The sequence below is a fragment of the Coenobita brevimanus genome, chromosome 29 (genome assembly GCF_032717465.1).
Source record: "Coenobita brevimanus isolate Jiangsu-jjx chromosome 29, ASM3271746v2, whole genome shotgun sequence".
Classification (NCBI taxonomy): domain Eukaryota; kingdom Metazoa; phylum Arthropoda; class Malacostraca; order Decapoda; family Coenobitidae; genus Coenobita; species Coenobita brevimanus.
The window spans coordinates 1,002,501-1,023,898 of NC_136982.1; the positions used below are offsets into that span (position 1 = coordinate 1,002,501).

The following is a 21,398-nucleotide window of genomic DNA, read 5'->3' on the forward strand; positions in this document are numbered from 1 at the left end:
AAGAACAAAATTAATATTTTTGCGGTTTGATTTTGCGACTCCTACGAAAGTTAGCAAGACTTTGCGGGTAGTTTTGTACTTGAATAGCGAAGGTCTTTTAGTTCATAAGCTTAGAACTAAGCTTTGCCACCGTTTTCCCGCGAATGCTCCTATACCCTACAAGAGAAGACGCCACTCTGTACCTGCGCCGTTCCTACTTACGGAGTACTACCGCACTCCGGTATAAGAAAATGTGTTTAGGTTAGGTGAGGCTGGGCTAGATTTGTTGAGATTAGAATTGATTAGGTTAGGTTAAATCATATCACATCACGCTGCGTAAGGCTAACTTAGTCTAGGCAAAGTTAGGTTAGGTTAGATTAGGTAAGGTTAAGTTAGGTTAGGGTAGGTTAGGTTAAGTTAGATAAAGTTGAGTTAGGTAAGGTTGGGTTAAGTTAGGTTAGGTTAGGTTTGGTTAAGTTAGGGTAGGTTAGATTAAGTTGGGTTAGGTTAAGTTAGGTTAGGTTGGGTTACGTTACATTTGGTTAAGTTAGGTTAGATTATATTAAGTTAAATGAGAAGGTTAAGTCAGGGTACATTAAAAACATTCACCGCCTTATGATGCCAAGATTAATTGGGTTAAGTTAAATGAGGTCAGCTTAGGCAAGGCTGTGTTAATTTAGCCTAGCATCGCGTAGTTTAGCCGAGGAAGACAGAGGGGGTGGAGGTGGGGGGCTGGGGGACAGGGGGCTGGGGCTGGGGGGCTAAGTGGTTGCACGTGCTGCTACGGCGTAGGCTGGGTACTCCTGCTTTGATTTATTGATGGGGTGAGGCAGGCAGGGAGTAGGCAGCGTAGTTAGGCAAGGAGGTGAGGCAGGGTGAGGTAGGGGGTTGAGCCAGAGCGGTAAGGTAACGTGGTGAGGCAGATGGTGAAGAGGGAGTGGTGAGGCAGGGAGTGGTGAGGTAGGGGATGGTGAGGCAGGGTGGTGAAGAAGGGAGTAGTGAGGCAGGGTGTGGTGAGGCAAGGAGTGGTGAGGCAGGGGGTGGTGAGGCAGGGGTGGTGAGGCAGAGATGTGTGGCAGACAGCACTAAAATACCACGGCAACAAGACAGCGAAGCCGAATATTCAAGTGGCTGGCTCCGAAGAGTGTGTGTGTGTGTGTGAGAGAGAGAGAGAGAGAATTTCGTGTTTGTGTGTAGGTGCTTTTTCGTGTTCGTATGTTTGTTTCTGTTTGTCCCATTTTATCTCTGTCTGTCGGTCTATTTATCTATCTATCTGTCTATCCATCTATCTTATTTATTTTGCTCGTTAGGCGTGTTAGGTGGAGCCCAGGATTCCGAGGGTTGAGGTGATGAGTGAATGAATGTGTGGCCCACTTCGTAGCATTTGTTGATGTTTCCCTTAAATTTGTTTTATCCTTGTTTCTGAAAGACATAAGGGGCTAGAGGAGGATATGAACAGATGTAAAGCTGTGATAGATAGATAGATAGATAGATAAATAGGCAAATGGATAGACAGCACCAGTAGACAGACATTCAGATAGATAGATAGGTAGATAGATTGATAGATAGGAAAACCCAGACAGACAGACATTCATATAGGTAGATAGATAGATAGATAGATAGACAAGACTAATAGACCGACACATTCAGATAGATAGACAGGTAAGTGGACATGACTAACAGACAGGCGTAGACATGCAGATGGATAGATATAGATAGACAAGATAAACACATAAACCTACGTTCATGGCTAGGGAGATAGATAGATAGATAGATAGATAGATAAATAGACAGATATAATGGGGCAAGGTAAACACAAGTAGGAAATGAAAGCCGTTCGGTACACGCAAAAGATTAAATTCCCAAGAGTTTATTTTGTCCTTTAAAAATGGCGCCAAGGAGAGGGGTCGACATCCAGCCTTTTAAATGACCTGGATTGCGGTTGCCTTGGCTCCCCCACAGCCCATTACGACCCCTAATTACCGATAAATTATAGGACTTAATGATGGTGTGGTTTTAAGTTCGATTTCTTCCTCTGATTTGCCGTCAATTTGCAGTTAAGTTAAATCACGTCGTCGGAAGTGTTCGTTGCTTTTTAAATCCATTTCGCATTGTTTTTTTTAAATCCATAAGGCAACACCGCGGCTCTACATCCTTTCTGTTGCACTTCTTCGTGACAGGTATGGATTTTTTCCCCAGTAAGTGCTATTTATCAGTGTTAATGACAACTCTTCCGTGTCATTTCCTTCTCTAATTGACCTGAGTGATTGATTCGGGCAATTTGGGGGTTAATTGCTACCTGATATGGAAAAAAATGTCAAAGTTGAACCACACACACACACACACACACACACACACACACACACACACACACACACACACACACACACACACACACACACACACACACACACACACGAAAAAATTAAGCCCAGTAAGAACATACCTCGCTAATATCAAACACCTGAAATTTAATAGGATACAAGTGTTTTATGAATACAGTGTGGAATGTAGGAATGGGTACAAAATTCTGTATTACTCCATCCCCTCCCATCCCAATTACGCTTTCTCTCTCTCTCTCTCTCTCTCTCTCTCTCTCTTACATTTATCACTTCATCTGGACATTTTGGATTTTTTTTTTTTTTTAATGGAGGGAACGATCTTTGTAGGCTTGTGGCCTTTGGTTCTTTTTTCTTTGCATTATAAAAAAATCATCGTCATCGCCATCTCCTCCTCCTCCTCCTCCTCATCATCATCATCATCATCGTCATCATCATCATCATCTCCTGCTGCTGCTGATGTTGATGATAATGGTTATGAAGATGATGATGATAATGATGGTGATGAGGAGGAGGAGGATACAGTAATAATAATAATAGTAATAATAATAATAATAATAATAATAATAATAATAGTAATAATAATAATAATAATAATAATAATAATAATGATAATAATAATAACAATAATGATAATAGGAAAAGTGTATGGTAGGATACTTATAAACAGAGTTAGAGAAAGAACAGAGAAATTAGTTGGAGAAGAACAGGGAGGCTTTAGGAAGGGAAGAGGTTGTGTAGATCAGATATTCATTCTTAGATCTATAGTGGAAAAGTTTCTAGAGAATGGAAAGAAGTTGTATGCGGCTTTCATGGATTTGGAGAAAGCATATGACAGGGTGGATAGACTAGGATTGTGGAAAGTGTTAAGAATATATGGAATAGATGGGAAGTTGTTGAATGCTGTGAAGAGTATGTACGATGGTGCGAAGGCTGCAGTGCGTGTGGATGGTGAACTAAGTGAATTTTTCTCTTTGAAAGTTGGGTTGAAACAGGGATGTGTCATGTCTCCATGGTTGTTCAATCTGTACATGGATGGGGTAATAAAAGAGGTACAAGGTAGGGTAGTGGATGTTGGAGTGGCCCTGGTGAGAGAGGATAGTGTTTGGAAATTCCCTGCACTGTTGTTTGCAGATGATACTGTGTTGTTGAGTGAAGACGAAGGGGAGCTGCAAGGCTTGGTGGATGAGTTTGGGAGAGTGTGTAAGAAACGGAATCTGAAGGTGAATGTAGGGAAGAGTAAAGTGATGGTCTTTGAGAGAGGTGAAGTCAGTGAATGTACAGCGAGGTTGGATGGTGAGGAATTGGAAAATGTGAGTACGTTTAAGTACTTGGGTAGTGTGATGAGTAAGGATGGAGGTTTGGAGGGTGAAGTGCTTGAAAGGGTACAGCAGGGAAGAAAGGTTGCTGGTTCTTTGAAAGCAGTGATAAGAAACAGGGAAGTGAGCATGGAAGTGAAAAAGTTACTACATGACAGTATTGTGATACCAACTCTAACGTACGGAAGTGAAGCTTGGACGTTGTTGGAAGGACACAAGTCAAGAGTGAGAGCAGTGGAAATGAGTTATTTAAGAGGAGCCTGTGGAGTCACGTGGAGAGACAGGCTGACGAATGAGGATATAAAGGAGCGTTGTGGTGTGGATGTGGATGTGATAGGAAGCGTTATGAGGAACACACTGAGGTGGTTTGGCCATGTGGAGAGGATGGAGGGTGAAAGACTGACGAAGAGAGTGTATGTGAGTGAGGTGGAGGGGGGAAGAGGGAGGGGGAGGCCGAGGATGAGATGGAGGGATGGGGTGGAGAGGTATATGAGAGAGGGGTGTGTGAGTTGGGAGCAGGGCAGTGAAATGGCGGGGGACAGGGCGACTTGGAGGCGATTTGTTTGTGGCCACCCCAAACGGGATTGAGGCGTCTAGCAATAGATAGATAGATAGATGATAATAATATGGATTCCAGAGACATTTCTACACAATCACGCACAGTTATTTTTTTAAACGGGTCCATTAACGAATTACTGACGCCATGGCAGGTTATGTGAAAAGTTGTTATTTCCATAGTCAGTTCGATTCCTGGCTTAATAGAGAGAGAGAGAGAGAGAGAGAGAGAGAGAGAGAGAGAGAGAGAGAGAGAGAGAGAGAGAGATTTGACTGGGACATGAATTAGACTTCCTGTAATCTTACCTACTTGAGAGAGAGAGAGAGAGAGAGAGAGAGAGAGGTTTGACTGGGACGTGAGGTAGACAGCCTGTAATCTTATCTGCTTGAGAATGAGAAAGAAATATTTCTCCCTCTCTCTCTACACACACACACACACACACACACACACACACACACACAAGGTACAAAAAAAAGATGACTATTTGCTATTATAATTTTTCGTTTCATTTTCCAAGACACCGAGATTCGGAACTAAGAAAACGATAAGCAGAATTATTCCCAAAAAATTTAGTTCATCATCTGTTATATATTAAAATCTTTGGAACAGTTTTATAAGGATGGAGGAAAGAATCACAGCAGGAGAAAAAATTATGTATTCTTAACTTCACCAACGTCACCATCATCCTCTTCTTCGTCTGATTTCAGGCTTTTCAAAAAATTTCTCCATTTTTATTTTCTCCCAATGTGATCTGAATGACTTACTAAAAAAAAAAGAAAAGAAAAGAAAAAAGAAAATTGGGTTAGCTTGTCCAGTGTTCCGGGTTCGACTGCGCTTTTTCCCCTGTTGGTTTGTGAAGTTGAAGTGCGCTCTCTCTCTCTCTCTCTCTCTCTCTCTCTCTCTCTCCCCCGCCCGAGTGTTTTAGGAGTTTGAACAGTTGAAATTGTGTGAGCGAAAACGACACGCTGATGGTAGGGGACAGCTCTCTCTCTCTCTCTCTCTCTCTCTCTGTGTTTCGTACGTCTGTATGTTCATGTGTTTGCGTGAATGTATGTTTATCTGTCTATCTATGTCTGTCTCGTGTGTGCATCTATTTGTGTTTACATGTTTTTAAAAGACTCTCAAGCTAACGACGCAAAATCAGGTACCGTATTTCCAATGATAGAGGTATTATTATGTGTTAGTATAAGTATTATGTAAAGATATAATTATTTTGTGAAGATATATATTAATGTGAAGATATAATTATTATGTGAAGATATAATTGTTATGTGAAGATATAATAATTATGTGAAGATCCATATCTAAGGAGAGCATAGCAAGTTTTGTTTGTTTATTATTATTATTATTATTATTAGTAGTAGTAGTAGTAGTAGTAAAATTAGTATTAGTATTATTTTTTGCGGTGGGTGGGGGATAGCCTAGAACCCCCCTCCGCCCCCCACCACCACCACATCTATCCCCCCCTCGTCCCCTTTCCCCCCCTTCTCTCTCTCTCTCTCTCTCTCTCTCTCTCTCTCTCACACACACACACACACACACACACACACACACACACACACACACACACACACACACACACACACACACACACACACACACACACACATTGTCAGGCAGGGTGACGACGAAATTAGCCTCTTTCGTCCTTTTATATCTCCCGGTGTTTGAAATTCGTCCACCTAAACCCATTCAGCACGATGACGTCTTTATTTTTGCTGGTTTCAGAGGCTTTTATTTAGCTTAAGGGAGGCTTCTGGAACTGGAGGGGTTAGATGCAGGTTTCATTAACTCCTTCACCACAAGATGCCCTGTCCAATTTAAATCAGGTCCAAAAGTAGCGGAACTGAAAAAGAAAATATTATCGCAATGAAGGGCTTGTTTTGGCGGAAATTTTCATTCTTCTGTAGCTTATTATCCGTTGTTCATTGGCAGAGGACAGGCCTATAGCTCTGCATTCGTTCTATAACACTTCTTCGTGATTAGCGCAATATTCTAGTGTTAATATCTTGTTACAGGTCGGTGGCAAAATAATATATTACTATTGATCCACACCCATTCCATATCACGTCGTTGTGACTAGCGCCGTAATGTTATTCTCAAAATGCTACAGTTTCACATTCAGTAGCACTTCTTTGTGACTAGCACCATATTTTGTTGTTAAACTCTTGTAACAGCCCAGTGCCAGTGAGAATACCATGGCTCTATATTCTGTCTGTAGCACTTCTTTGTGACTAGCATCATATTATCTCGTAACAACCACTTCATTGTTTGGACCATATTCATATGTTCATATGTTCAGGAGAAAAGAAGGCTTTTCCGGGAATGGAAGAAGGGTGGTAGCAAAGAGGAATATTTGGCTGCCAAGCTAGGGCTAGGAGAGAGGTATACAGGGCAAAGTCTGAGTCACAGAGACAATTACTTGATAACCTAAATCATGGGGAAAGGAAAAATATATTTAGGGTGGCAGGTCAGGTGAAGAGGGATAATCGGGATATCATAGGTGAGCAGTGTGTGAAGAATGATGAAGGAAGGGTAGTGGTGAACAGTGAGGATATTAAAGATGCATGGAGAGAGCATTATAACCGGTTGTTGAATGAGGAGTTTGACTGGGACAGGGAAGGTTTGGAGCCAGCAGATCCAGTGTCTGGCCCTTGGCCTTTGATTGATACTGCTACTGTGAGTGAGGCAATAGGCAGGATGAGGGTGGGGAAGGCAGCAGGTGTGTCTGGGTTGACTGCCGAAATGTTGAAGGCCTCAGGCGATATAGGGGTGAGTTTAGTCACTGACCTGATAAATAGGATTATTTATGAGTGTGTTGTCCCAGATGATTGGCTGAAGAGTGTAATTGTAAATGTGTATAAAGGGAAGGGTGATGCCCTGGAAAGAGGGAATTATAGAGGTATAAAGCTTTTAGATCAGATAATGAAGGTAATGGAGAGAGTTTTAGAAGGTATGATTAGAGAAAGAGTGAATATTGATGAGATGCAGTTTGGGTTTATGCCAGGTAGGGGGACCACTGATGCCATATTCATTGTTCGACAGCTTCAGGAAAAATATATTGGTAGGAGAAGGGATCTTTATTTTGTTTTTGTTGATTTGGAAAAGGCCTTTGACAAGAGTCCCTAGAGAGGTGGTGAAGTGGGCAATGAGAAAGCTTGGCTTGGAGGAGTGGCTGGTTAGGGTGGTTATGGCCATGTATGTGGGTGCTCACACCCAGGTGAGAGTGAATGGAGATTTGAGTGATGAGGTTTCCGTGAATGTTGGTGTGCATCAGGGGTCAGTCTTGAGTCCCATGTTGTTTATCATGGTACTTGAAGCCCTTTCACGTGACTTTAGAAACGGACTCCCGTGGGAGTTGTTGTATGCTGATGATTTGGTGTTGATTGCAGAGAATGAAAGGGAGGCGGAGGAAAGGTTTAGGAAGTGGAGAGATGGTATGGGGCAAAAGGGTTTAAGGGTAAATGCAGATAAAACAAAAGTGATGATATCTAGGGTTGGTGGCGGTACTGTCAAAGACGAGGGAGAGTGGCCATGTGCAGTTTGCCACAAGGGCGTGGGAAGTAATTCCATCTTGTGCGGTGTGTGTGATAAATGGGTGCATAAGAGATGTAGTGGTATCAGAGGTAGACTGCGAGATAATGCTGATTTTATGTGTACGGCGTGCCGGGGTGAGCAGGTGGAGATCGTCAGACGTGAAAGAATTGAACTTGCTGGTGAATCTCTTGAGTGTGTGGAAGAGTTTTGTTATTTAGGAGACATGTTGTGTGCTGGAGGTGGGGCTGGAGCTAGCTCTGTGGCTAGGGTGAGAAGTGGTTGGAAGAAGTTCAGGGAGCTCTTGCCTCTCCTGACATTGAGGGGGCTCTCCCTACGTGCTAAGGGGTCTTTGTATGCAGCGTGTGTTAGGAGTGTAATGCTGTATGGCAGTGAGACCTGGGCAGTGAAGGAGGAAGACATTCGCCGGCTCAGACGTACAGAAATGACAATGATTAGGTGGATGTGCAGTGCGTCCCTGCGTCCAAGGCCTGGAGGGGCTGGGTTTACAATGGAAGAGTTGAGAGGTAGGATGGGACTGGAGTGTATTGGTGTTGTGATGAGGAGAGGTAGATTGAGGTGGTTTGGACATGTGGAGAGGATGGGGGATGATAGTTGGGTGAGGAAGGTGAGAAGTGTTAATATTGGGGGTGGGGTTATGAGGGGTAGACCGAGAAAGACATAGTACGAGGTCATTAAGTGTGACCTTAGGGTTAAGGGACTGAACAGGGAGGCTGCAATGGATCGTGCAGCATGGAGAGCCGCCATTAGGTGACCAAGGCCGACACATGCAAGCATGTTGGAGCCTTTAAAAACGAAAAACGAAAAAAAAACGAATCTCTGCAATGGTGCAGCGTTCAGAATGGAATGATGACAGCTTTAGGCAGTTAAAATGGGCAGAGTATAGTCGGCTGTTATATTTGGAGGTGTTACACCCTGCAGGTGTTTATTAAACATGAACCCAAATTAAACAAGAGCATATATGCCGTGTATATATATATACTGTATATATATATATATATATATATATATATATATATAATCAGACCATATATATTTTAAATAATTCACCGCTTACATATACTGTACTGTACTTGTAATAGGAATACAGTATTTCTAAAGTTCTGTTTATTTTTCAGCGGACGAGAGCGAGCAGTGCATCTCCATCCTGCTCAACAACCAGGAGTCAGAAATCGTTTTTGTCAACGTGGCCACACCCAAGGATTTCCAGGTTAGACCTAGGTTTAGCGGCACAGCAGTACTGTACTTGTTTACAGAAGGCCACATGCCTAGTGACAGATCCTGGAGTGGGGGGGGGGGGAATCCACAGAGTCCTGATCCCCCCCCCTCCTTTTTTTTGTTTTCCACTTTTTCTATCACAGTTACATACAAACTGTGCATTGCCACGTTAGGGTCGTGAAGATGAAGACTCATACGATCTTTGTCATGTGCAACAGAATCTTTTTATGAGCTGGCCATAGAATTGGCAGCCATCTGCTGGAATGCATGATCCTTCACAGGTAGTAAAGACATGCAAGTTTATCATTTAGCATATAAAGGAATAATGTGCATCTCTTCTTGTCACTTTTACCAACCAGCCTACCTGCCTACTTCCCATCTTGCCTTCCTTGCAGCTACACTTCCTTGCTTACTTCCCTTTCTACCTACCTTTATTTTTTCAAATGCAAGGAAGAAGGAACCAAAGGCCAGGAGCCCACAAATTGTTCCCTCCAAGAAAAAAAAAATAACAGAGAGCCAAATTTAAGCTGTTCACTTCGAGATGCCTGGACAAAATTGCGTTTGAAAGACTGGAGATCATAGGCAGTAGAAATACAGACAGAGGGAGACAGTTCCTGTGTTGACCTGTTGAATATATGAAGGACTGGGAGTAACAGGTAACTCTTACATTTAGAGAGTAGGACAGAAATGGGACGAGAGTTTGTTGTTAGATGTGTGCTGCATGACCTCTGTAGTGGTGGAGGGATGCAAGCAGACAGTTCAGAGGAGCAGTGACCATTGAAGTAGGGATAGAAAAGAGATAAAGATGCAACAGTGTGGTGAAGAGACAGAGGTTGAAGGGAGCCAGTAAGAGGAGGAGAGTTAATGAGATGAAAAGCCTTTGACCCCACATTGTTGAGAAGAGCCGTATGTGGGGAACCTCCCCACACGTGAGAAATGTACTCAACACGGGCAAATAAAACCCATATGTGAAGTCAGCCACTCTGCACAGGCTAAAGAAGGCACACAGCTTAGCACACCTAATCTCTTGGAAGCAGATTTGACAAGATAGGTAATGTGATCTTTCCAAGATATATCCTGAGAGAATGAAATCCCAAGTATGTTTAAAGATAATGCAGGATTGAGTTGGATATTGCTAAAAATTTGAGGATACTTCTGTGGAAGATTTTATTGGGTTGATAGATGTAAGAACTGAGTTTTTGATGCATTAAAAACAATGTTTCTTTTACCCCAATCAGAGATATAAGCCAAGTCAGATATTAGGTGTGCCATAGCCTCATCCATTGTTTGATGAAGTAGCTGCTGAGATGGATGCTGCAGGAAGCGAATGGAAAGGTGAAGGGTGGAATGATCAGCACATGAGTGGATAGGGTTAGATGTGTAGCATAGAAGGTCATTGATGAATAAAAAGAAGAGAGTTGGTGATAGGACTGAGCCCAGAAGAACACCACCATTGATAGTTCTAGAAGAATGGTGGCCATCTACAATACCTGTATTTGTTATAGAATAACCAGAATGGAAGCAAGAGGTGAAGGCACAGATAGAAGGCTAGAAGCCGTAAGAGGGCAATTTGGAAATCGCCAGGGTTGATTGGAAGCCTTTGAGATGTCAAGTGCAATGGCAAAGCTTTCGCCAAAGTCCTGCAAGGAGGAGGATGATTAGGGATCTGAAAGGTATGTATCGCCAGTGGATCATCCCTGGCAGAAACCATACTGTCGATCAGAGAAGAAGGTTGTGATAGGAAAGATGCTTTTTTTTTTCTTGTGTGTGTGTGTGTGTGTGTGTGTGTGTGTGTGTGTGTGTGTGTGTGTGTGTGTGTGTGTGTGTGTGTGTGAAGAACAGACTTAAAAACTTTTGAAACAAAGGATGTTAAAGCTATTGGACAGTAGTTAGAGGGTTGGGAATGGTCACCCTTCTTTGGGACAGGCTGAATGAGCGCAGACTTCCATCAAGAAGGAAAGGTAGAAGTTGACAGACAAAGGCGAAAGGGTTTACCTAGGCAGGGTGTAAGCACAGAAGCACAGTTCTTGAGGACAACAGGAGGAACCCCATCAGGCCCATTGCCTTGTTAGTACTGAGGCCAGTGATGGCAGAAAATACTCCCAACTGTCTACTTAACAACCTATGTCCCTACCTACCTACATAACAACTACCTCCATAACAAACTACCTCCCAGCCCACCATCTACCACCCACATGCGTACTTCCTCAACAACCTCCCCACCTACCTACATACCTACCCCTTGCTTACCCACCTCCCTGCCTAGCATATCCTTCCTACCTTCTGTTCAGGATATGCTTTTTGAACTGGAAGGATTATGTTAAGAAACATGACAAAAGCCATCTCTGGATTGAAAGGGTTAACATGTATCATATTCAAGACTTCTAGGTATGGCAGTCACAAGATCCATTGACCAGTCATATCATAGGTAATTATGAACCAGCTGTCCAAACTCATATGTAAACAGACTGATTTCCCAATTAAGTCCTAAAACTTTTTCTTGTCAGTATAGTAAACAAGTCTGTTCCCCTGTCAGACTTTCCTAGTTGTTCACTTAGTGAACTAGATTGTTAACAAATATGATGAAGCTTTAGCGTGTGGGTTACGTTGTTTTGTTTCATGAATAAATATAACAGTAACATTAAATGAATGGTGTTGTACAGTATTTAAAAAAAAAAAAAAAAAAAAAAAAAAAAATCTGTTTCATTATGCAGGGGGAGATCAGCCGTGCAACTCCACCTGATGGGTGGATGGTGATGTATAGCATCACTGACTGTGCATCCTTCCAGCGGGCAGAAGAGGAATTACAAAAGATACAACAACATAGGCTTCTGCAGGGCCGTGCAGTCATCCTTGTGGCTAACAAGTGTGAACTGGTGCGGTCCAGAGCAGTGCCTGTTGACGGTATGTGGCCCCAACCATCTGATGATCAATACAAAACTACTGTATGTCAATAAGTTATTGTATTTCAGCTAATGCCAGATGAGTTTATTGTATAGAAATTGAGAATAGGAGCCTATACTAGAACTATTAACTCATGCATGGTCAGAACAACTCTAGTATGGTATTTCAGTAGATGCCATATACATCCGATTTTATTCAGCTGAAAGTGAATCAAAACCTGAGAGTGTTGGGAAGTGGTCAGGAGATTCTGCGCACAGACTAAAGGAAGGAGTCAGCATTCCATGCATTTTGAATGAGTGGTAAATATAGTTTATTGCATTTCAGTTGCTGTACTTTTTTTTTTAACTATTATCATCATTGCCCTGTTAACACCATTACTTTAATCACAACTTAAAATCATACCTACTTTTTTCAGTGATAATGCATTTTCAGTGCTACAACATTATTTATAAATCTTACCTATCTTTTCAGTAATACTGTATTATCACTACTACCACAGCTACTACTGTACAACTACTACTGCATTATTAATAAATTGTACCCACTTTTTCAGCACTGCTGTAATATATTATTAGTATTACATTATTAACCTACATTATTCATAAACCACACCCAGTTTTTCAGTACTGCAGCACTACATTATCAGTGCTAAGTTATGGCACTACATTACGCATTCATAATTCATACCTTCCTCTTCAGTGCTGCTACATTATCCATGAACTGCACCCATCTTCTCAGTACTACCACAGTATCAATAATACTACATGATTCATTAAACTTACCGACCATTTTGATACTGCTACGTCATCACCATTACTGCATTATTCATAAATCATACCCACCCTTTTAGCATTCGTTCTTCTTTTCCCTGACCTGATGTGACTCTGCCTTTCAGATGGGCGAGACCTAGCATGCAGCTTTGGAGCCAAGTTCATGGAAATCAGTGTGGGTATGAACCACAAGTGTGATGAACTCCTAGTGGGTATCCTGAACCAACTGCGTATCAAGGGTGAGGCCGAGCCTGTCGAGGGAGAGGAAGCACCAAAGGAGAGGAGCTGGATCAGGTGGAGAGAAGATCATTATTATTATTATTATTATTATTGTTGTTGTTGTTGTTTTTGTTGTCGTGTGTCTGTGAGTGACTTTGGTGGTAGGAGGAGCTGAGGTAGGTCAGGAAGATGGATGGATATGATATATGAGTGTGTAAAAAGAAAGTGAGGTATGTTTGTTAACAAGGCAAGGGAACTAATAGGAAAACTTGAGTTGACTGAATGAATTGTTCACAAATGGCACCCTGACAAGGGTCTGTCATTCTTTTTTTAAAATTAATAGTCAGTGAACAGATTTTATCTGGCCAGTGATATGGAGTGCATCTTTAAAAAAAAAGTTGAAAAAATACAGGTACAATGTGCAGTTGCTTAGTACTGTGAGGTGGAGCCAGGATTTTGGGAGCTTGAATGACATTGAATTGAGTGTCTGGGCCATTTCATGCGACATTCATCATTCATTCATTCATTGCCAGACGCCATGTATCCCAAATGGGGTGGCCAAGGGCTTAGAGTTAATTTGTTTTACAGGGAGGGGCACTAATCCTCCACCAACCCCACTCGACACGTCATGCGACATACAGTTGATAATTCTCCCTATTGTGCTTTCTTTCTGCATGTTTTCTGCATCCCACCTTACCCTTTTCTTAAGTGGAAAAAAAAGGTCATGATGATGATGATGACAGTTTCAAGCAAGACTTGCTAGCCTTTTCCCTAAGATGCAGCAGTCCTCCTATTTGTTATATAGTTTCATGTGTTGCCACTATGACACCATAACCCTTCATTTGGCTAGGGCTCTCATTTGGGGCTGATGTAATGATAGTAGTGGGGCTGTTTTTTCTTGACATTTCACTGGGTCTTGTGCAAGGTGATCAGAGGCTGTTTAGTGAAATTCGGATCATGTTGCTAACCCCAGTTAAATCAAACTCACATCCTTTCAGACAACAGACAACTTCTTTAATGACTTACTCATCATGGGGGAAGGGAGCTGAAGTATGAAATTAACTTTTTGGTTAGAAGAATGTTCATAAAATGTAGTACAGGTATTCAAGGCAAGGAATCAACAACTTTTTAGTACACCTGTACTGTAATTCATATTTTACAATTGCTATTTCCTTATAATTTTGTTCAGCTCACCCTTGTGGAATGGTTGTGGAGAGGTTGCATTAAGACAACTAGACAAAATTCAGAATAAAGCTGTTAGAATCATTAACAACCCTGCCATTACATATAAACTACCTCCCCTGCAAGTAAGAAGGAATGTTGCCTCCCTTGCATTATTTTACAGATATTTTTTTGGCAAATGCTCAGACGAAGTTGCGTCCATGGTGCCACCTCTCCATGCCTTCCCTCGTGCTACACGGGCATCTGGTAACGCTCATGACTGGAATGTCACTCAACCACATTGCAGAACTTCTGCCTATCAGAATTCTTTCATTCCCCGAACTGCATCTCTCTGGAACTCGCTTCCCCAGAGTTGTTTTCCTCCAAATTTCAACCTACAACTGTTCAAGTCTAATTCTTACAGATATTTTATGAACAGAGGACACCAGTAATCTGGTGTATGGATTATTTTTTTTTCTCCATTTGTTTTTCCTTCCTCCGTTCTGTTATTTAAAAAAAAAAAAAAAAAAAAAAAAAATAGTTTTTAAATGAGGGATTAGTATGTAGCCTTTATTAACCCCTTCACCATAAGTCACCTTCCCTAAATTGGATGAAATTTCCTGATGGAGGAGCAAGAATATTGTGCAATATGTTATTATTGCTTAAAGGGGTTTCCTAAAATCTCCCTTTATGGAGGATTTCAGAAAATCTTTGCTATTTTTGTGAGACATGTCAAAGGTTTTTGACAGAGTTTGGCACAAATTTTAATTTCCAAACTGCCTACCTGTTATTTCTATCCCTCTTTTTCTGTCTTCAGCCCTAAGTGTCCTCTCTGGTTGTTTTATAGCTACAGTTGTGGACAACACCATTCGTCTAAAGCTATCAGTAATGATGTTCCTCTGTTCATCAGTGATCTAAAAAATGCTTCTAGCTCTATCCTCTCACAAGCTGATGACTCCACTCTTCATTTTTCCACTAGCTTCTCACAGTGTCCATACAACACTTATGGGATGAGGCTTTGGCACACCCAGTTTCTGATTTTTTTGATTGGGTCAAAAGAAACCGTATTTTTTCTGATTGGGTCAAAAGAACCATATTTTTCTAATGCCTTAGAAACTCAGTTCCTCCATTTTTCAACTCAACACAGTTTTCTGTGAGACTATCCTCTTCTTCATAACACACAACTCAGCCATTCATCATATCTCACTTTCCTCGGTGTCTATTTCCTTTGCATTTTTTCTTGTGAAGATCACATCACGTCTGTCTCAATATCTGTTTCACATAGATTAGGTGTGTTGAACTAATGCCATGCCTTCTTTAACCCAACTCATTTCTGACGTTGTGAAGAGGCCATACTGTATTGTCCTTGTGTGAATTATATCACTCATTTGTTGGAAGCTCACTGCAGACAGCTTTTCATCTCAATGCCATTCCTCTTATTGACCCCCTACAGTCTGTCTTTCTTTGCTGCACTGAGTCATCTCTGTTCTCTATGTCTCTCTTTTATCTCCGCCATTCTTGTTACTTCTCATATGAGCCATCTGCTTGCATCCCTTCCCCATTACAGCAGACATGCAGAATCCCTCTGGATTCACAAACTTGTTTTCTTGTGTGTCCAGCTCACTAATGCAAAGGTTACTGGTACCGTTAGTCTGTTAGTTACATAACCAGTCTGCTTAGAAACTTTTATGCTCTAGGGTTGGGCCAATAAGCAATTTTGCCTGTTACCAATTAATCAGTAGTTAGTAATAGGCCAATACCAGTTAATGGCCGATTATTAAGAATTTTTAAATGTGCTTAATCATCATGAAGTTATTGGTTGCACAAAGTTAAAGACATCACCCTAATGTTATTTTTTACTTTGTTTACCGCCCAACCGTCATCTCCTGTATGGAGAGCAAATAGTTTTAGCCATTTGCCCCTCTTCTGTAGTCTAGTTTTGCTTTGTTGCAACATCTTGTTTTGTGCATCCTGGTTGTAATTTGTTAGAATTTGCCATTTTTCTTGTTCTTGTGGTGATCTTAGATGCTACTAGAAATTGTAGTGTACAGAAAATGTATCGATCTTTCAAGCCCTCTACTAACTTCTTAGTCTGGGATCTTAATATAGTCTGTGTTTGCTTTAAATACCACTCCTGATTTTTATTTCCAGTAAAAAAACACATATACTTTTCTTGTATTTTTTTAATACAGTAAAATGTATGAGTTTGCCTGAACATACGCATCCAAGAAAACATGACACACCGACAACGTATGACATACCAGGTCACTAGCACTGCATATACTATTTCTCTACCAAATATGCATCAGCAAAAGTTCTGAAATGAAGAGTTTTCTTCCATTCTTTTTTGTTAATCTCTATCGAGAACCATAACAAGATGAAAAACTCATTTCTTTTATTTTTGTAATCCGTCTATCTGTTCTGTAATATGGGAAATGGTAAAATTAAACAGAAGGAGCACATAAAAGTAATATAGATAATGTACGGTAACAAATATACATTTGTATTGGAACATGCATGAAATAAAATCTTTGGAGAAGGTATCAGAGCTTTGGTAACATCATCATACTCACATTCTGCCATTAATATGTTAGCTATGCAGGGTAGTATAAAAGACAGAAATAAGCTTCTTCAGCAGATCGGCCCCAATTAATCAGTTAAGAAGTTGATTACTAACTAATCAGCAAAGTGGCCAATTAGGCCGATTACTGATTACCTGCCAATTAATCGGCCCAGCCCTATTTTGCTCACTTTGTGTTTCCTTTTCCTGTGACTTCCAGTGTTTCCAGGCATCTTGAAATGATTGGATCTTGATTTCAGCTTTCTTTTGCTCATCTTTTTTCAGAACGGACAAATTTTATAGGTCCACACCCATTGATTAATTTTATTTGCATAAAAAATTAGTCAGATTAACCAAAACAGCACCAAGTTCCTATGTATAGTACTTTGATCAACCATGGAACAGATGAAGGGCATCTGTGGAGTAGAAGCTTAGCCAGCACCAGTACCTAATACATAAATCTCAACAATTCCTGGAAATGTAGGAAAAAGAAGTCTCTGATGTGCCGTAAAACTTATAACAGTGTGCAAGTCTCAGCTTGTACTTTGTGCACTGAGTTCCTTGCCAGAAATTATTGTGTGGCTGGGTACAACATCACTTTTATGGTAGTGCCACATAAAACTGCATATCATACGCAGTAGATATATCTGCAGATAATATGTTTTGTCTTCTTTTTTTCAGTACCTCTGTAATTACCTGTATTCATTCTTATCTAATCCTGAAATGAGAAAAACAGTGAGGGTGTTGTTGATGATGATGATAATGATGATGATGTAACTCTTCACTGAATTTGTATGAAATGATTTTTTTTTTTTACTAAATTTGTTTATTTATTTATTTATTTTTCTTCCCCAAGAAACCGGAGTCTGGCACGAGCTTCAATGAAAGCCAAGCGTGTGATCAACCGAATTATGGGTAAGACTGAGGCCAAGTACAAGAACTGTGAGGACTTCCAGAGCTAGGGCAACTGGACAGGTGGCAACACTCATCACGGTAAGACATGGTATATTATCATACCGGTTGACTGAAGTGCGTGTGTGGAGAAACATACCTGTGAGGTTGAGTCAGGATTCTGTGGCTTGAATGGTGAGTCATGTGTGGCTTATTTAATTGGGCTTGTTTTTTATTAGGTCTCCCTCTGTGTTTTTTTTTCATGCTCTGTGAACCATGGTTAGAGATCAGTAAATTGAGACAAGTAGTCCACCGCACTACCAGATATAGAAAATTATTAATCCAACAGTATTTCAGGTAGTTTGAATGTATGAATATGTACATTATGCCTGAATTTATACCATATTGAAATTTACCATGAGAGTATTAAATAATATTTACAAGACAGTGTTTATTCAGATTGAAAGGGTGATTGATATGCAGTACTAAATGTACATGAATAGAAAGTTAGTTATTGTTATTGATATACCTCACTCTGTCTGGCCAAACTGACCCATCAACCACAGGCAAGCAACCACTCTTGCTGGCCATCTCGTGCAGTGAACTGACATTCTCTAGTGCCCAACATTGCCTTTTGAAGAAAAGTCTGGAAGTTTGGTTCCTGGATGGATTCCACATTTTCATCTTTCCCCCCTGTTAACAGGGGCACCACAGCAGGCTTCACATTGCCCTGTCATCTGATTATATGGTGACTACCCAGCATCATAAATGGTTTCTTGGATTATAGGAAACAGTTGGGTTTGTCATTCAGTGTAGGGCTACCTGAAGTGGAAAGAAGGGTAATAAAAAGTGACATAGGAGAAAGAATAAAGTAGGGAGAGAGAAGGGCAGACATAGAAATAAAGAAGGAAGAAGTAGGTAGCACTGCATCAAGTGAGTGGATTATGGTTTGCCAACTACCACCAAGTGAGTTAGTAACTGAGTGTAACTCAGTAAGCTGTTTTAAAAAGAAACAGTCAAGGGACCTGTGTATTCATGAGCCCATAACCAGTACAGTATTGTGTATTTTACTATGGGCTAGGCTACACATGATGGCATCATGAACTCTCAGTGGAGCAGCTATGGTGTCCATCTGAGAACCAAACCCTCTTCTATTTTTCAGCACATTACTGTGGGAAGGACACTGGTCTAACCCTGGTGAAGTGTTGTCTACCACAAGGGAGTGTCAGATTTGTACATGGTGTTTGTACTGTACTGTACCAGTAAGATGTCCCCGTCAGAAGCAGTTTCTTACATGTAGTTATTGGATCTGTTCAGCTACACAGACTGGGTTTAACCAAGAACAGTAACAACAGCAGCTTTCTGATCTTTCAGCATAAGAAAGATGTTTCTTGCTGAATGGGTTAAGGAAGGTTATATCTTCCTTTGCTGGAAAAATCTCTCCTAATCTGAATAAGATCATGAAGGCTGTAGAATCCTCTCAAGGTATGGCCACATTTCCGCCAAACCTGTGATTGACGAGGAAACACGGCTCAGGGGTCTGACTAGTGTTCAGACTGATACTGCAGCAGATTTAAACCACTGCACTTCATCATTGCATCAATTACATGTGTCAAGCAAGTGTTGCCACACCGAAAGAAGCAAACTAGCCATATCCCAATATGAAGAACTAAGATCTTCCAACAAGGTGCTGGACTGGTAAATCTGTTAAACTCACCCCATCCTAATATATCTGATGGTGGATTGCAGTACTGTATATTGTAAAGTGATAATCTGCTGTTTGGAGAAAAAAAAAAAAAAAAAAAAAGTTAATTTCTTGTGCAAGGTTTGATAATTTGAGGATTTATGTTTTATGTTAAAATGTTCGTTACCTGAGAATAGAGCAATAGACAGTACAATATTTTTTTTCTGCACTGACAGTATTGTAACCAGTGGTGTCAGTTGGTGCTATTGTGCAAAGTACCTGATTGATTTGGAAAATGTTTTTTTTTTTTACTGTATTTAAAACTAGCACCGCAGTTGGCTTGCCCCTTATTACGTGAGGCAAACAAGTCTCTGCATTGCCCTCTCTGGGTAATTTCATTTTAACACCTTCATGTATTTTATGTTATTTTATTTTTATTTTTTTATTTTTTTTATTGTTCACTGATGTTAGTACTGAAGGGTACAGCAGGTGTGAGAGTAATTCTACATACACTGTTTTTTTTTTTTTTTTTTTTTTTTTCCCCCAGGAGATAACCTTATTAGGGGTTTTAGTTCTTCATGTGTGTGTAATTCACCGGGTCGGTCAGGATCACTTGATGGTCGTGATCGTCAGCTTTTTACCCTCCCGGAAGGGAGCTGAGAGCTCATATAGTCCGATCTAAGGGCAAGGCTGTGACCTTCACACACGCACACACCCGTCCCCTTGCTCTAGGGGGACAGTAACCACCCACTTCGTCAGTGAAACTTTTCGCAACCTGAGCGAGGCGCGAACTCCCATCCACCAGTTGGCAAGCGAGAACGTTACCACCGCACCAGCGAGCGTGTGTGTGTGTGTTTCTCATGTATCTTTACTAACAGGTCTTTTAGGCCCTTTTTATATACAGTATTTGTGACAGTCTAGTGCCTTGTCTGGGGGCATTATGACCAGAAACTTCTGAGAAATAATGCACCTGGCTTTCCACCAGCAAGTGACCCCACAGGGTTTTGAAAGGAGAAACTGGCTAAATGGTGACAAAGCCATCCAGGTGAATGTTTGAGATGATGTGATAAAGATAGTTGCTTTCAGTGTGAATAGATTGAGTGACAAAAGTAAGAGGGATGGTTTTATGAATGAATGATGAGGTGCAGAGTTGGATGTATGTGTTGCTTTTAGAAAGTATTGAAGTGTGGAAAGGAAGAGAAGTGACTGGTTCATAGAGTGAAGAAGAGAGTTAGTTGGTATAGTCATGTCCGATAGAAGAATATAAGAAGATTGGTTGTTTTGCTGCTGTCAGGGGAAGAAAAACTGTGTTGATGTGATGTAAGGCTTGTGGTGTTGTTGTTGCCCCAGGCTCATCTGGACATGAAACCAGTGGACTGCAGGAAACCAACCACTTTAACTAAATACTACCAAAGATTTTGCGGGAGTTACCTTGATTGATTAGCTGTGTTGTGGCAATGCAGTGCATGAAGTAAACAGTATGTCGTAGTATGGGGGTAATATGGGGGACTGCATTGTAATGTGGGCACAGTGTATTGTCAGTGCATGTTGTATGTTGTACAGTAATCACTCGATTATCCAGATGCTCCTTATCCAACATGCTCTGTATCCGGATGTTATCATTGGCTCTAGTATATCTGTATCTGGATTTATTTGTCCATATCTGAATTTCCAACATTGCTGGTTGGGCGGCCTACAAATTTTAAAAATCGGTATGACAGTCGGCCAGCCTCTCTGGCCAAGCAGGGGTAATAGACCCTAACTCACAAGCCGAGCAAATATGGCCGTCCGGCTCCTCACTGAACGGTCAAAGTCCCCCAGCTGCCTAGATCACTCAGACACAACTAGCCGTGAATGAGCAATACAGACCCTAACCCACAGGCTCGGCAAATATGGTCGTCCGGCTCCTCACCGAACAGTCAAAGTCCCCCGGCCTCCCAGATCACTCAGAGCTATCAGCCATGCATGAGTAATACAGACCCTTACCACAAGCTGAGCAGAAGTGGCTGTCTGCTTCACTACCAAATAGTCAAAGGTGCCTGGCCCCCCTTTCAAGCCAAGCCGTGAGCTGGTAAAAGAACGTAATCTACCAACTGAACTGAAATGGCTGTCTGCCTTCATACCGAATGGTCAGAGTCCCCTGACTGGCCAGTAGACACACGACATCGCAGTGTTCAGTGGCGGTTACCATACGTTTCCACCACTCTCCAACTGTTGGAGAAGAAGGCTTTTTCTAACGTTTA

At 41.3% G+C, this 21,398-nt stretch overlaps 1 protein-coding gene across 1 annotated transcript in view; it reads left to right on the forward strand.

Annotated features, from left to right (window-relative positions):
* LOC145394900 (uncharacterized) overlaps positions 1-21,398 on the forward strand; it is a 323,594-nt gene that overhangs the window by 293,881 nt on the left and 8,315 nt on the right. The window contains exons 5-8 of the mRNA XM_080268652.1: positions 8,867-8,958; positions 11,681-11,870; positions 12,766-12,934; positions 17,437-17,573. Of these exons, the coding sequence (XP_080124778.1) occupies positions 8,867-8,958; positions 11,681-11,870; positions 12,766-12,934; positions 17,437-17,542 (557 nt within the window). The 3' untranslated portion in view covers positions 17,543-17,573. The remainder of the gene's footprint in view (positions 1-8,866; positions 8,959-11,680; positions 11,871-12,765; positions 12,935-17,436; positions 17,574-21,398) is intronic.